At 37.2% G+C, this 16,569-nt stretch overlaps 1 protein-coding gene across 3 annotated transcripts in view; it reads right to left on the bottom strand.

Moving 5' to 3' along the window:
* The window catches only part of LOC126966386 (ATP-dependent 6-phosphofructokinase), a 34,400-nt gene extending 18,645 nt beyond the window's left edge, over window positions 1-15,755 (bottom strand). The window contains exons 1-12 of one of the 3 annotated variants that reach the window (XM_050810379.1): window positions 15,595-15,755; window positions 15,202-15,506; window positions 14,476-14,680; window positions 14,217-14,371; window positions 13,456-13,564; window positions 10,929-11,117; window positions 10,229-10,372; window positions 8,764-8,898; window positions 6,866-7,029; window positions 4,576-4,717; window positions 2,779-2,961; window positions 254-323 (exon numbers count right to left, since the gene is read on the bottom strand). In XM_050810379.1, the coding sequence (XP_050666336.1) occupies window positions 254-323; window positions 2,779-2,961; window positions 4,576-4,717; window positions 6,866-7,029; window positions 8,764-8,898; window positions 10,229-10,372; window positions 10,929-11,117; window positions 13,456-13,564; window positions 14,217-14,371; window positions 14,476-14,680; window positions 15,202-15,485 (1,780 nt within the window). In that variant the 5' untranslated portion in view covers window positions 15,486-15,506; window positions 15,595-15,755. Of the gene's footprint in view, window positions 1-253; window positions 324-2,778; window positions 2,962-4,575; window positions 4,718-6,865; window positions 7,030-8,763; window positions 8,899-10,228; window positions 10,373-10,928; window positions 11,118-12,932; window positions 13,042-13,256; window positions 13,366-13,455; window positions 13,565-14,216; window positions 14,372-14,475; window positions 14,681-15,201; window positions 15,507-15,594 lie in introns of all 3 variants that reach the window. The other 2 variants (XM_050810381.1, XM_050810380.1) reach the window with 2 other exon arrangements.
* Window positions 15,756-16,569: the final 814 nt, after the last annotated feature.

Genomic DNA, 16,569 nt, shown 5'->3' with positions numbered 1-16,569 from the left:
ATGAATCCGACGCACATATGAACTGAGAACGATTTTAAGTTGAATCTCATTAGAGAGTATAGGAGGAGGTGAGAAAATTTCTGTACTCTTCCTCTTTATTCTGTGAAATAAGCCTTTATTCTCTATAACTAACTATATGTAACAACATCACACGTTCCTGAGGAGACAGATATAGACATAGTCTTTTAAAAGGTACGGAACCCTTAAAGGAGTATTTAATATTATATTGCTTATATATTATATACTGTCTTACCTGCTAAGGTAGCGAGATACCCGCAATATCCACCCATAGTCTCCACAACAAATACGCGACGCTTCGTTCCCTATAAAATTAAAAAAAATATTACAGGACTTAACCAAAGAGGGTGTAAATACTACGTAAAAATTGAAATTTATTTTAGTAAGAAACATGCAGTGACATGACATAAGTTTGAAATAGTAGTAATTACAGTATGGTGATTGGCGACGAAGTAAAATCCGGCTAAGTTTGAAAGCAGACGGATGCTTAAAACGTATTGCATTTCTGCTATCACCGTTTTTTACAAAATTATAGCCGTCATCTGTCAATTTATCAATCACTGCACGTTTCATACAATCGAGTGAATTGCTTTTAGTATTTGTTTCGCTGGGCTGGCCTCAACCTTCCGACCTCAACACTCCCCGCTGTATGTACTTATCTGCATACTGCATACTACTTACCTTGTTCTTACACAAATCTAAATTGGCAAACAAAAAAAGTAATTAATGAAGACTTAAGTGTACCATAATTTTCCAATGAAAGTCTATTCAGAAGAGAGTTTCTTGAAGCCGCCTTTGAGTGAAGTGGAAGTTCATTTACCAATTAAATATCTTAGTTAATTTATCTTATATCTTTAAACGAGCAATTCTTGTATCTCGGAAACGGCTCCAACGATTTTCATAATATTTATTATACAGGGGATCTAGCTAGGTTTCAATTAAAAAAAAATAGTTTTCTCCGTGTTTTATTAAGAAACAGCTACAATAACATTAGAATACAAAGGTAAATTTACTATATACAAGACTGTAATAGCTCAGATGGGACATTGGGTGATCGGGAAAGCAGAAGACCCCGGTTCGAATCCAGATGTCCTATTAGTTTTTTTGTTTGTTCAAGTTTTGTACATTCAAATCCGAGCAAGGTTCGGTCGTCCGGATATTACGTGTATATAGAGCCTATAGCGGTTAGACAGCCGATGAAAACAGGCCAGGTTTATTATTTTAGTCAAAGAATAAGTCATACTAGTACAAGTACCTACAGAAGACACACTACGCAAAATCAGTTATAGAAACTATTGCGACCATACAATAAGGCGTTATTCAGATTACACAGCGCTACTAACCTACATGTTTATTAACCTAGAAGTCGCCTCTCTTTCATATAGCCTGACTGTTACTTCTTCTGACGAAACTAGGGTTGTGTACTTTACCTAAAACTGTACCTACCATATAAGGTCATCTTATAAAAATAGCTAAGTTTTAAGTAAGTCGTAATTTTAAATCAATATTCTTTCGTTGTCAAACTTATATTAGCGTCTTGGACTGTTCACAATGACCTTAAATATGCTTTGCTTTTTTATGTTTCTCCATTTTTAAAATATCGATCGGATCTGTGAATTAGGAGACACAAGGCTCACGCGTACGTCCCTACTGGCTGGCCTACTGTGTAGAGGCCGCCGTACATACGATTTCGTTACCTGCACGGGGAGTGAGACAGCTTTTTAGTGTGCGTGACAAGCTACGTCTTACACTTGCGATTTGTATGTCGGTTTTGTGTAATTGTGCGTGCACTCGAAATATAGGTGAACCGTCAACTTAAATTTTTATTTTAGTTTTTTAAAACTTCTTCTTCTTAGTCGGACACTCTTGTCAGAGTGGTCGTGGTTGCGCGTGACGAGATACATGATGAGATGTTCGGTGGGTCAATATCCTTTCTGAGGGTAGGTCTCCTAGCAATGTGCTTCCATTTCTGACGGTTAGAGGCGTTGCGAGTACACTGGACTATGGTGGATTCAGTAGCCTTTGTGATGGCGTCTATCCAGCGGGTTGGCGATCGACCGCGTGCTCTCTTGCCTTCCACCTGGCCCTGAACTACCAGTCTCTCCATCGAGCTCTCATTTCTAGAGACGTGACCAGTATTCTTAGTTACAAAATTGACGATAGTCTGTCTTTAATACGAAGCTCTTTGAGGATGGATACATTGGTGCGAAATGCAGTCCACGGGATCTGTAAGAGGCGTCTTTTTTATATAAGAAGGGGCAAATAGCCAAGAGGCTCACGGGATGGGGAAAGGTCAGGCAACCGCCCATGGACATCCGCAACATCAGGTGTCAAGAGATGCGTTGCCGGCCTTTAATGTGGGAGTATGCTCTTATCTTGAAGGTCCCTAAGTCGTATCGGTTCAGGGAAACCACAGCCGGTAATAGATTCCACAAAGTGGCTGGGCGAGGCAAGAAATTTCTTGCAAAACGCGCGGTTGTGGAATGCCAGACGTCATCGTGATGCGGGAGGTACTTTGCACGTAATGTCCGGTGCTGGAATCAACCCGAACAGCTCCTCTGAGCACTCCCCGTGATAAATGCGGTAGAAGATACAGAGAGAACCCACATCTCTACCCAACGCCAAAGAAACAAGCCGATCGGAGTTGACTTGAGCGATTCGAGCCGCTCTTTTCTCGACGTTTTAAGCTGTCACAGTCGATGTAGACGTATTTATGATCTAAGTTAAATGTAATAATATGTGAAGTAAGGTAATGGTAACCTGAGCAGACTGCCGGATACGGTCGCAGATCTCGGAGATCTCGTTGAGCGCGGTGTCGGCGCCCAGCGAGAAGTCAGTGCCGGGCACATTGTTGCTGATGGTGGAGGGAATCACCACCAGGGGGATTTTGAACTCAGGGAACTGGCCACGGGACTCGTACAGCTCAAGACCGGCCTGATAAGCCTGTAGGTACATGTTCCAAAGGTAACATTAATCTAAAACCAAAAAAATATAAAATGCATGGCATCGGATTTCACCAGTGGAAGGCACCGGTGCACCGGATGCCGGCTAGATTAAGGGCACCACTACGGCGCCTATTTCTACCGTCAAACAGTAATGTGTAAGCGTTACTGTGTTTCGGTCTGAAGGGCGCAGTAGCTAGTGAAATTACTGAGCAAATGAGACTTGACAACTTATTGGCGCAGTTGTAGTGCCGCTCAGAATTTTTGGGTCATTCAATAATCCTGAGCAGCACTGCATTGTAATAATGGGCAGGGCGTTTCAATTACCAACAGCTGAACGTCCTGCTCGTCTCGTCCCTTATTTTCATTAAAAAAATTGAACTTATCATAACACCTTGCTGGACTGACTCAACAACTACACCATTTTGACAAAAGAGCATCTAATGGTAAACACTGATAATTTGTTATGTTTTTAAAGTGATAACCCTCACTTCTAGGATTAATACACAAATAAAATTTGAAAAACAAATAACTCTGGCGTTCCGTGCCAGTGCTCTAACCAACTGAGCTAACCGTTCGAGTCACGCATCGTCATAAAATCTTGAATGCTTCGTTCACTCTCTTCATCTACAGGATCTACTTTTCATTTGAGAATGGAACGCAATTTTTGTCAGCTATCATCTATCTTAAATTTTTTTAAACGATGAGGGACTCGAACACGCGACCTCGCGTTCCGCTCGATTACATACAAGATTTTATCAACGATACGTTACTCGAATGGATGGCTCAGTTGGGAAACCACTCACACGGAACGCGAGAGGTCGAGTCCATTATTGTTCATAAAATTTAATTTTTAATTTTTATTTGTGTCATTAATCCCAGAAGTGAGGGTTTACTTTAAAACATAACAAATTATCATCTATCTGTCATGACATAATCTAAATCTTCCTTGAATATAATCTATCCGTTAGACACATCTTAGACAAGCTTCGACTCGTATTTAAATATAAGCAATGTTTAGCGCTAAACAACAGAAAGACACAGATATTTTGTAATACAACTTTTTTAAGACAAGTTGACACTAATAGTGTTTAGTTCTAAGTTTTTTTTTTATGGAATAGGAGGACAAACGAGCGTACGGGTCACCTGTTGTTAAGTGATGACCGCCGCCCACAATCTCTTGCATCACCAGAGGAATCACAGGAGCGTTGCCGGGCTTTAAGGAAGGTGTACGCGCTTTTTTTGAAGGTACCCATGTCGTATCGTCCCGGAAACACCGCACAAGGAAGTTCATTCCACAGCTTTGTAGTACGTGGAAGAAAGCTCCTTGAAAACCGCACTGTGGAGGACCGCCACACATCCAGGTGGTGGGGATGATATCCTAACTTGTGGCGTGTCGTGCGAAGGTGGAACTCGGCGGCAGGAATCAGGTTAAACAGCTCTTCGGAACACTCCCCGTGATAAATGCGGTAGAAGACACACAATGAAGCGACGTCTCTGCGCATCGCCAAGTGATCCAGCCGTTCACAGAGCACTGGGTCCCCGAGTAAAGTGTCCTTTTTATGGGTAAGTACGCTGAACTATTATTCCAAATGCGAAAAAATATGATACTCACTTCAAAACCACCGATGATGAGCAAACCCTGGATGTTGAACTGTTTAATACGCGCAGCTATCTCACTCTTCTTGTCGCCAGGCAACGTCCGCTTGGTGCCGAGGAAGGCGCCTCCTTGTCCGACCCAACCAGTCACGTCTGACCTGCGATTAAAAATAAAAAAGTGTGTGTGTACTTAATGTATGCACGCAAGAAGTTATACTTCTTTGGCCTAACGAAGCAAAAATCATTAAAATTATTTATTCCTCGTGCTATTCTACGTTTTTAGAAAGAACTATGTTGTAAAAATCTTGCAAAGATGGCTTTGACAATTAAATAATAAATAATGAATACGGCTGTATGAGCTTAAACCCTTTGCCTGTCCTAATAATGGACGAAAAACAAAAAAAAAATAACGAATGACGCAAACGTCAGAAAATTTTAAGAACCAACTTCAACCTATTACTTTTGTGTTCCATTGATGCGCGCGCATCTATAGAGAAGTATAACTTTAAAAACTCACGTCACTGACGTATAGACAGATAAAGTATTACCTGTCCTAATTTTAAATTCTTCCCTCATCACTTTAATGCCTGACATCAAAGAGTATAATAATATATAGGGAAAAGAGAGCCCTCTCTACGCATTATGAGCTGTCTATTAGAAAACTAGCGCCATCTGGAGATTGGCCCCGAAAATAACTATACATAAGCTCGAAATTATAAAATTCATTTTTAATGTTGTGACGCAATTAAATAACGAACTCTACTTTTTAATGTAGGTTTTGCAATTTTTATTATACTAAATGTTGAAATTGCGCGTAGAGTTAGTTATTTAATTTTATCACAACATAGAACATAAAGGATAGATTTAGTAGGTAGTGTAAATATGCAAAATGGAACACGAGAGCTACATACATGCGCACACGCTAGAAGTAGCCGCCATTTTATGACCAGTGGGCTGTGACACAAATAAAGAAAAGTTGAAAGGTTTCAAAGCGAGTGACAGCTGACAAAGCTTTAATTTTCGGGCCAACTAACAGATGGCACTACAGTCTTCTGAAAACGTCACTTGAAGGCGTCTGTCCCACCCCTGCCTGACATTCCACAGCCGCGAGTTTTGCAAGCAACCTATTGCCTCCCACAGCCACTGTGTCTGCTGTAATCCCAAACCGATATGACTGACTAACCTTGAAGTCAGAGCACAACTTTTGGTACCTATTGTAACGAGGGGCGGCTGGTAAGCCACTTGCCATTTCCCTATAATAAAAAATCTTTATTTAAATAAGTAGATATGTAGATAGGTGGTGTAACTAGGCTGGACCAGGTCAGAAACATACACATAAGAGGCACCTTTAAAGTAAGACTTATCCCAGATAAACTGCAGGAGAGCCGTCTGCGGTGGTACGGACATGCGACCATACAACCACATGAGCAGAAAACTGTTAGTTATAGTAACTAAACCTCGAGGACAAGGAAGACCCCGAATCACATGGATGTCTTTAGTAAATAAGAACCTGAAAGAAGCCCACATAAACAAAGAGACGACCCAGGACCGAGCCACCTGGCGACACATGATACGTAGGGCCGACTCCAAATAAAATGGGAAAAGGCCAGACCAAGAAGATTTAAATAAGTAGATACTTGAGTTGAACCGCAAATCAAGTAGATCAATCAGTCAGACAAGTGAGAATCGGTCAAGCCGTTTCGAAGGAGTTTAACTACAAACACCGCGACATGAGAATTTTATATATTAGATAATTGTCGTGGAATCAATTTATTTACAATGATATATTATTTGACAATGAAACAGGTATCATACCTCTACAAGTAAACTAAAACCATAGACCCTATCCACACGGCCGTGTGATTTACGTTAATACATAAACCTATATTTTGCAACCAGCATTACACAAAACACAAACAAAATAATAAGTGACTTATTATTTTTTAACCGACTTCAAAAAAGGAGGAGGTTCTCAATTCGTCGGTATTTTTGTTTGTTATCTCAGAACTTTCGACAGGTGAACCAAATTTGATAGTTCTTTTTTATTTGTAAGCTGGTGCTTTCATATTAAAATGGCAATTAATAACAATGGCATCCATGAGAATACCATAAAAGTCTTCTATAAGTATATGTGCTACATATCTATTGTTTTGGAATAGTCTTTTTGAAGTCGGTTGTTTCTTTGTTAAAATATTTTTTGTGTCTTTCAATCAGGTGGCCGTTTGCCCGCTATAATATAAAAAACTGAGTTTTGTTAATTGATTTGTAAGAATTTTTTTTTCCAGAAAGATATCAGATGAACAAACCATTCCATCTTCACGATGTTGCCGCTGATGAAGCCCTCGACGCCGTCGTGGATTCCCAGCACGGTGTCTCCGCGGTAGATACAGTTGCGGACGAACGAGCGTACGGCTGCGTTCATACCGCAGGCGGGAGCACCCACGTGCATTATGGCGAGCGTCAAACCCTCCTTCACAATATACACTTTATATCAAAGACAACGTATTTTTTTTATGAAAATAAGGGACGAGACGAGCAGGACGTTCAGCTGATGGTTATTATAATAATAATATTGACACACTTTTTACACAAATTATCTTGCTCCAAATTAGGCATATAAAGCCTGTGTTATGGGTTGCAAGACAACGATATATTTAATACAATATACTAACTTAAACATACATACATACATAAATACATATAAACATCCATGACTCGGAAACAAACATCCATATTCATCATATAAATGCTTGCACCTAGCGGGATTCGAACCCGGGACCTCTAGCTTAGTAGGTAGGATCGCTAACCACTCGGCTATTCAGGTCGTCAAAACCATCTGGTTATTGATACGCCCTGCCCATTACAATGTGTGTGTGTGAGTAAATATACTGTAATAACTGTAGGTAAATATACTTTGGTGTGTTTGTATTGTATTGTACCAACGTTTTACAAAACTAGATTTTCACTTTACTAATCTATATTATCAAAAACAAAAATAATATACGGCGCTCAAGAAGGATTTCTTGACGCTTTTGCGCACTGAACTTACGTTTTACCTGATATTAAGGTAAAAAGGATAAATCGCGAATTGTGCCACGCCTATACTGAATCTATACATCTATTTAAATAAAACACTTTAAAAGGATTAAAACGCGTGTAATTGTAACTGACAGTGTCCTCTTCTGTAAATTTTGCCAAAAACCATCTGTCTACAGCAAATACCACCTCCGAGGCAATAAATGGCGCTAAACTTCATAATGACAACTATGACAAATACTATCTTTGACTCATTTCATTTGAATTCCCCCTGAAAACGAGATGTGGAAAGGTCTTGAAATGTCGGCTTACTTTTACGCAAAAATCTAATGTAAAACCAGTTACAATTACATGCGTTTTTAGTTATTTATGCAACTGTTGCGTAAAAAGGGGTATTAAAACACGAATGTGGATTTATCTCACGAGGCGAAGCCGAGTGTGATAATAGTATCACATGAGTGTTTTAATACCTAATTATCAACAGTTGCATACAAGACTTTATCTACACCCAGAATATGAATCCTCTAAAAGATTCTGAAATAGTTAGCTTACTGCTAACATTAAAACAACCAGTCCTAGTAGTAACCTTATATCATCCATTACCTGATTATATACAAATAAAATAAGAATTATTTATTTCAGTAGTAATTATCATTTTGTTTAGTGCAATAATTAAAATTCAGTTGAATATAATGTTCTTATGCAGCGCTTAAAATGAATCGCTAATTTTTTGTAAACAATACAATAAAAATATCAAAGAAAAATGGCGGGGATTCGAATAACTTATTTTTTTTACGGCGCGCGACGTTCTGGTAGTGTGGAACGCGCGTAAACGAAAATGTTCTTTTTTTGAAATTCATACAGATACCACGCATCGAGCAATAAGAATGTGGCTGTCTGTTAAAACTCTGACCATAAAGGAATTGAAAAAAAAATTAGGGGTGTTGTTATGAAATTCAGTACAACATTACAACACTCGTTTGGATGATGTAATGGTTATTAGAACATTGGGTGTTTTAATGTTGGCAATAAGCTAACTATTTCAGAATCTTTAATAGAGTATTTAAAGCATGGGTGTAGATAAAATCCTTTATATGCATTTATTTTGAAGGTATGCATGCCCATAAAGCACACACTTTATTTCTGTGTGAGTGCTTCATATACTCACAGAAGGTTGTCCGGATTCATCGAAAGCACCCTTTGGAGGCTTGAGCCGCGTCAGCATCTTGTAAGTTTCCAAGTTGCGCGCGAAACTACGACCGCGTAGTTGCACAGCTAACTCCCAGTTTTTGTCAGCCATGGCCTAAATATAATACAACTGTTAGTAATTTTTATGTATTATAATTCATTATTAGTTCCTATTTATCTGGCCAGTGGGAGGCTCCTTTGCACAGGATACCGGCTAGATTGTGGGTACCACAACGGTGCCTTTTTCTGTCGTGAAGCAGTAATGCGTAAGCATTACTGTGTTTCGGTCTGAAGGGCGCCGTAGCTAGTCAAATTACTGGGCAAATGAGACTAAACATCTCATGTCTCAAGGTGACGAGCGCAGTTGTAGTGCCGCTCAAAAGGTTAGGGGTTTTTTCAAGAATCCTGAGCAGCACTACATTGTAATGGGCAGGGCGTATCAATTACCATCAGCTGAACGTAGTGTTTGTCGTGTCCGTTATTTACATGAAAAAAATTATCCTTCCTTCACTTTGTAAACACATTATAAATGCCGAAGGGAGGCCTTGTTAGCTAGCTCATTGCCGCAGCTAACAAGCCTCCAAATTGCTCATATATTGCTGAGAATATTGCATTGAATTGTGCGCGGCACTACGTTGTAATGAGCGGACGTATCACTTACTATCAGATGAACGTTTTGCACTTAATCTCATAAAAAAGTACAGACAAAGGTAAAGTTTTTGACTTAGTATTGCGGATACTGTGATTGAGCAAAAAATTAAGAGAGTACCTGATGGAGAAAAACAAGTGACCAAGTGCAAGTCGGACTCGCCCATGAAGGGTTCCGTAGCAGCAAGTAACATAATATAAAAGTTCTTGTAGTTAGTTGTAACTTTGATCGATGTTTTAATAATAGTGTATTTAACTACTACTCGTATTTACCAGATCTCGTTCAAACCAACTTTCGGTGGCAGTTTACATGATATACATATTTTTTTAGCTTTATCATTCTCTTATTTTAGAAGTTACAGGGGGGGGGATACACATTTTACCACTTTGGAAGTGTCTCTCGCGCAAACTATTCATTTTAGAACAAAATGATGTTAGAAACCGCAATACGAGGGAGACCTATCCATAGAGGACACGTATGGATTTGATGAAATAAAATTTCGACTTTCAGTTCGAAGTTGGAACCCTGAATTTTTTTTGTTTTTTTTTTTTTTCTATTTTTGTGTGAAAATCTTAATGCGGTTCACAGAATACATCTACTTACCAAGCTTCAAAAGTATAGTTCTTATAGTTTCGGTTTCAACATGACGAATCTATAAGGGTTCCGTTTTTGCCATTTGGCTACGGAACCCTAACAAAAGGGTTAAAATGTAACACCAAAATATACTTTACATCATAATATAGACCACATCGTTGACTATACAATAATTCAGTTGTTTTAGAGCCTGCAGAAATACCTGTGCAACAGCTTTAGTACGTCTGACACACTCCATGAGAGGGAGTCGCACGGCTTGGTTTCCGTCCAACGTGACCACGCACGACTCTGTAGTGGGCGTGGCCTCCATCAGAGCCATCACAGCTTCCGCGCCCATACGGCACCCCTATATCAAATCAAAAGTCATCCATTCATTTACGTCAAAAATGTATATACATAAATGATATGTTATTAACTTCAAGATTTACCACCACTTCTTCTCAGTAACCGTAAATAAAATTAAATTTGTAACTAAAATTTATGAACGATACGTCACTCGTACGGTTGGCTCAGTGGAACAGCGCTAGGAGTGTTGGCTGTTTTGTGGTCTTTGACTCAGTATCAGTATCGTAATGGCTGGCACCCATCCTAGTCTAATAGACTTCGAAGCGAGTGCCAGTATGGGTACATTTCTTAACAAGTTTTAGGTCGATCCAGTAAAACGTCGTCACTTAATGTACGAACATGCTCTTAGAAGGCAACCATACCAGGCGACTGTTGAAGCTCGACTGGCTTGCTGATCGTTTGTGTTAAAAACGTTAGTAACCGATTGACAGCTTACTGAACAAAGAGGAGGTTGGCAGATTAGTGAGAACCAACACTGTCTATGGAATTAGAGAAGAGTCGAGTTATGGTAACACAAGTTGGTAGCACTAATATAATTGTTCATAAACGATACTTACAAGTATTCTATCGAAGGCCGAGGGTGATCCTCCTCGCTGGACGTGACCTAACACGGTGATACGGGTGTCTTGTTGGAGGTTATCCACGACCACTTTCTTCACCAACTCGGCGGTGATGGGCTGACCTTGACGGTCAATCGCACCTTCCGCGACGATGATGATGTTCAGGCGCTGGCCAGACTTACGTTCCTGTTAGATTGTAAACTTTTAGGAGACTTCCAAATATCTTGTTGCAGAATATAACTACTCGTTTTTAAAACTGAGAATTTGATTAAGAGCTAATACCTAATAATGATAAAAGAAAATTAAAGTCCTATAATATGAAATTGTATGCTACTCTTACTAGCTTTGTACTCTAAACATTACTGTATACGAAACATTTTTAATTTAAGTTTAACGATAACATAAGAAATTTAAATGGTAACATAGAATTTCATACAATTCTGAACACATGCTTTTAGTATGATATTCTAAAGTTATAAAACTACTCTATGTGCATGCATTGCTTATGTAATCAAATTCTATTAATTTTGTCAGAAAACATATTAATAATTATTGCTACTTTTCCAAACAAAACCTCCTGATAAATTTTAATTATAGTTATATACAGTAAAAGCTCTTTATTCGCGGGGTATATGTTCCGTAAATATGCCGCGAATACAGAAACCGTGAATACGGAATGGTAATTTATATGGGATTATAAGGGATACCTTCCTAGGTGACAAAATAAAAAACAAACATATAAAAAAACAATTTAATTGAAGCTTCTGACCATACTTATTAATTATTATATTCAGGCTTAGGCAATGGTTTAAAGAATTTTGTAATTTTTTCTTGCTTGGCAGTTTTTAAAAGGTTCTTCAGTTCAAACTGATATTCAGCGCTGGCATTAGCAACTTGCCTCTTAAAAATAAGACTTTGTTCCATATACATATCAATTTTCATAAAGAAATCACAAAGCTCATTTGCCATGTTTAAGTCTTCACTTAGATTTTTCAGAATTAAGTGTCACATTTCCAGTGCTTCTTGAAGCCTCTTCTTCAACGGGCTGTGAATTTAACTTTCCTCCAAGTCCATTTTAGTCAAATATTCATCTTGCGGTCCAAGCCTGAATGTCACTTGATTCTATTTTTTTTTATGGAATAGGAGGACAGACGAGCGTACGGGTCACCTGTTGTTAAGTGATCACCGCCGCCCACAATCTCTTGCAACATCACAGGAGCGTTGCCGGCCTTTAAGGAAGGTGTACGCGCTTTTTTTGAAGGTACCCATGTCGTATCGTCCCCGAAACACCGCACAAGGAAGTTCATTCCACAGCTTTGTAGTACGTGGAAGAACGCTCCTTGAAAACCGCACTGTGGAGGACCGCCACACATCCAGATGGTGGGGATGATAACCTAACTTGTGGCGTGTCGTGCGAAGCTGGAATCTATCTGTTCGTACCCATCTCGTCCTATTTCATTCGCAATTTCGGCTATGTTGGAATTCTTTATATTAATATGCATGTACTATGTACCGATTACATCCGCGAATTAAGAAATCTTTAGCGAGAATATAGCAATTGGGTCACATTTTTTTAATCCGCGAATAAGAAGCTTTTATTGTATAGCAATTATAAGTGGTGTATATTGAAAAATTTAACTATTAAGTATTTTTTACTCTACAATCTCGCTTTGGCCATATTTTAAGAAAATATTTAAAAATTATAAATATTCATAATGCAATAGAAAGCAATAGGCATAAATAAAAAGTGCATATTATGTAATAGACCAAAAAAAAATGACAAAGATCAAGCAAAAACAGTAACACACAATTAAAATCACAACATTAATATCTATTGAAAATACAAAGGGACTTATTTGAATCATTTATATTATTTGCATTTAAGCAACTTATACTATTTTAATTTAAATGTTACTCGCCAATTCCCTTTCACTTTCTTTAAGCATTTTCTAATTAACTGTGTGTTAAGTATTGCATCGCCACTCAATTAAGCATTCATACCTGTTGTAACCTTTTGCAAAGTTTTTCAACCCAATTATTGGGAACAGGGTCTTCTGGAATAAACACCTGATCTGCCTCGCTCGCCAGAGCGGCCACAAGAGCCAGATAACTGCAACAAGCAGCACCCGACCATAATGACCCATGCAAGTGACAGCCAATGTTAAATATTAAGTGAATAATTTTGATCCATTAAATGAAAAACCATGGAACCCAGGGGTCGACAAACAAAGTTCAACATAAATTAAGAGCCAATTGAAGGTATGGTGTAATAGTTAAGTGATCCTGCTCCCAAGTGCCCACATTACATGTAAATTTAATTCTTGCCTCAGTTATTTTTGCACACAACTTTTTTTCCCAATTGAGAGGCGCTGGATCTTCACAAATAAAACTATAAGTAGCATCCGTACAAAGTGCTGTGTACACTGCAAGAAAACTACAAAAACATCAATCAAAGTGAAATAGATAAGTAAGAAGTCTTGTTATAATTAGGGTGTGGTGTAGAAAACACAACTGTGACTCTTGCCTGTTCTAGTTTATAGCAAAGTTTATCTCTCCAGTCGACTGATGGTGGTGCTTCTGGGATAAAGACATAATCAGCTTCTGAGGATAAGGCTGTCACCAGTGCAAGATATCTATATCAACAAATTATTGTTATATTACAAATAATAGAAGGTTATAAATGATAAATTCACTTGAATTGACCTCTTAATAATTTATTGTGTAAAATGATAATATGTTAACTACTTTGAACTTATTACTGTAGAATGAAGACAAATCCTTAAAGTAAAAAAAAATATTAGAATAAAAAACAAGGTGTAGGTATTTTTAGTGCATATGATTGGGTTTCCATTACAGCATAATTTTTATAAGTTCAACTTAAGTGAACATGGCAAAGGCCTGCAATTCATCTCTTGATCTTTTATATTGCCAATGTCCCTGACAGTTGGTTTTTTTAACATTCCATCCAGTGAATGACTTGCCTATTTGCAACTATCTACCTTTTTGCTAATGCAAGTATGATAATTGACCACCTTCACTGATTCATTGATTCACCTTCGGAAAAATAATTATATTTTTTCAAAGTTGTATTTTACCTTTTTTTAGTACTGACCCAACCAATTTGCAATAAAAAAAAACCCAAATTATGTGGTGTTCATCAACTTATCCACATTCTGGTGCCTGTTGCATTTTATGACACATTAACATATTTTTTAGTTAAAGCTTGAAATTCAAATTAAACTTCATAAAATGTTCACAGAAAGCTGCATTCAATTAACAACTTACCCGCAATGTCTTCCCATGACCTCCATGATGAATGTTCGCTGGTGGGAATATGCTGTACTCACAATGGCATCAATTGCTTCAATAATGCGATGCAGGGCAGAATCTGTACCAATTGTCATATCTGTACCACAGAAATCATTGTCAATGGAACCAACCTAAAACATTTTACTTGTTAATTTTTACTAATTGACTTAAATTCAAATGCTAAAAAAGTTTGACCCATAAGATTAAAAAATCAATAAGAATAAATAGTAAATACCATGCCAGCAATATGCAAATATTTATATTTTTCTCTTTGATCTTTAGTTATTTTGTTATTCTCCAAGAGTTCATCTAACAAGCTAGACCATTCCTGCCGGAACAAATTCGCACCAGTGAGAGAACCATCACCACCAATTACAACAAGATTGGTAATGCCTCTAGCCACCAAATTGAATGCAGCCTTGAGCCTGCCTTCTCTTTGCCTAAAATAAGAAAATCATTTAAACATCACAAAAATATAAATCCCAATAGAAAGCCAAAACTCCTCCTAAACTTATGAACATAAAGCTTAGTAATGTAATATTAATTCAACTGGTAAATGTGGGACAAAAAATAGAGATTTATTTAAAAAATTGAATAGATATATTGTCAGTGATAATGATAAATAAATATAATTATTGTGCTAATTTTAAAATAAAGGTACAAGTAAATAAATAAAAAAAACAATAAATAATAATTGAATCATTATTGATCAGATCAGAAATGATAAAGATTGAAGGTTTGACTGGTTTTGACCAGTGATTGAAGCAAATCTTGCTGGTGGTTAAAACCATTATAAGTACTATTACACAAGTAAACTTTATAATATAAAGTTTGTATGTTTAACATTTTATTCTATACTGTAAAGATTTGGGTAATGTTGATTTCAGTGTGCAGTATGCCAGTTTATTTTCATCTGATGCAATGTTATGAAAAAATACCTTTGTTATGGATTTTAACTTACACAAAGTCCATACAACGAGCTGATCCTATGATGGTACCACCTTTATGAATTATGGAACTCACAGATGACCAGTTCGCCTCTTCTATATTGTCTCCACCATCAACCATTCCCTGGTAACCTTCTCGTATAAAATATACTTTACACCCTAAATATATACCCATGCGAACCACTGATCGTACAGCAGCGTTCATCCCTTGGGAATCCCCACCGCTGGTAAAAACAGCAAGACCCTTGCCTTTATGAGATCCTCGCTCTATAAATTTTTGAGTAGTAATCACATCCATTTTTTGTTTTTATATAAACACCTACAAAAACAATAAAATACAGTAACCATAATTTTATTTTGGTGTAACTTTGAATAAGTTTTCATTTACCATTAAACTAAATACGCACCATATATAAATAAATAGCAACAAACACAAACACCGGCTTCGAACTCAAGTAAGAAGGTGAACTTCACCAAGGTGACCTTTAGTTGACACTTTGAAATTTAAATTGATTGACAGCTTGACAATTAACAACATTTTTCTTCACAAATGATCTCGGAGTTTAGGGCTCGCACGATCCGTGCATCCACTCGCTTCATGACTGGTAAGAAAAAAATATAAATACAATGAATATTAAATTATTACGTATATATAAATTATATCTTTATATACTGTCTACTGCTACGTTGCATAGAGTGTACTGTAATTCACTATTAAAAACACATTTGTAAAAATGTAAACACAACTCATCTATTACTAAAACGATCAATTAACATTCCACGTTAGGTTTGAATTTACATTAAAGAATATATTAAAACTTGCTCACGGCCCAATTTGCCGAATAAACTCATATTGACTCGATTCAGTATCAAATCGAATAGTAAAAAGGGGGGTTTAGCTTTAAAATCTGAGTTTGAAACACTAGAAACGCGTCATCAAATAGCATCATAAACGCGTCTTTTTTTGGAAGATTATCAGATTGCGCTTTAACAAATCCACTTTCAGTCATTATAAATAATAATTATATAGATAATTGGATTATAAAAAAACAACATAAGATTTAATATATCGCTAACCATCGAAATATGCATTGTGTAGGTTTACCTAGCCTTTGACTTCACACTGTACTTCAACCAACAGCATTGCGTTTAGATGTATTATATTTCGCGCGTAAATATTGCACTTTTATGTATTTAATATTTATTATTCAGCAAAAATTGAACATCAAAAATTCTATTTAAGATAAAGGCAATAATAATAAAGATTTAAAAATAAACCTAAACTTTAACTTAAAATGCATGTATTACAAGGTTGGCAACTCGTTTCGAACTAAACTCCTGTCAAAGAGTAATCTACTCTCTAACGAAAGCTCCTGGCTATA

The sequence above is a fragment of the Leptidea sinapis genome, chromosome 10 (genome assembly GCF_905404315.1).
Source record: "Leptidea sinapis chromosome 10, ilLepSina1.1, whole genome shotgun sequence".
NCBI lineage: Eukaryota > Metazoa > Arthropoda > Insecta > Lepidoptera > Pieridae > Leptidea > Leptidea sinapis.
The sequence above is the reverse complement of the archived record's forward strand: the minus strand, read 5'-3'. Positions and strand labels throughout refer to the sequence as shown.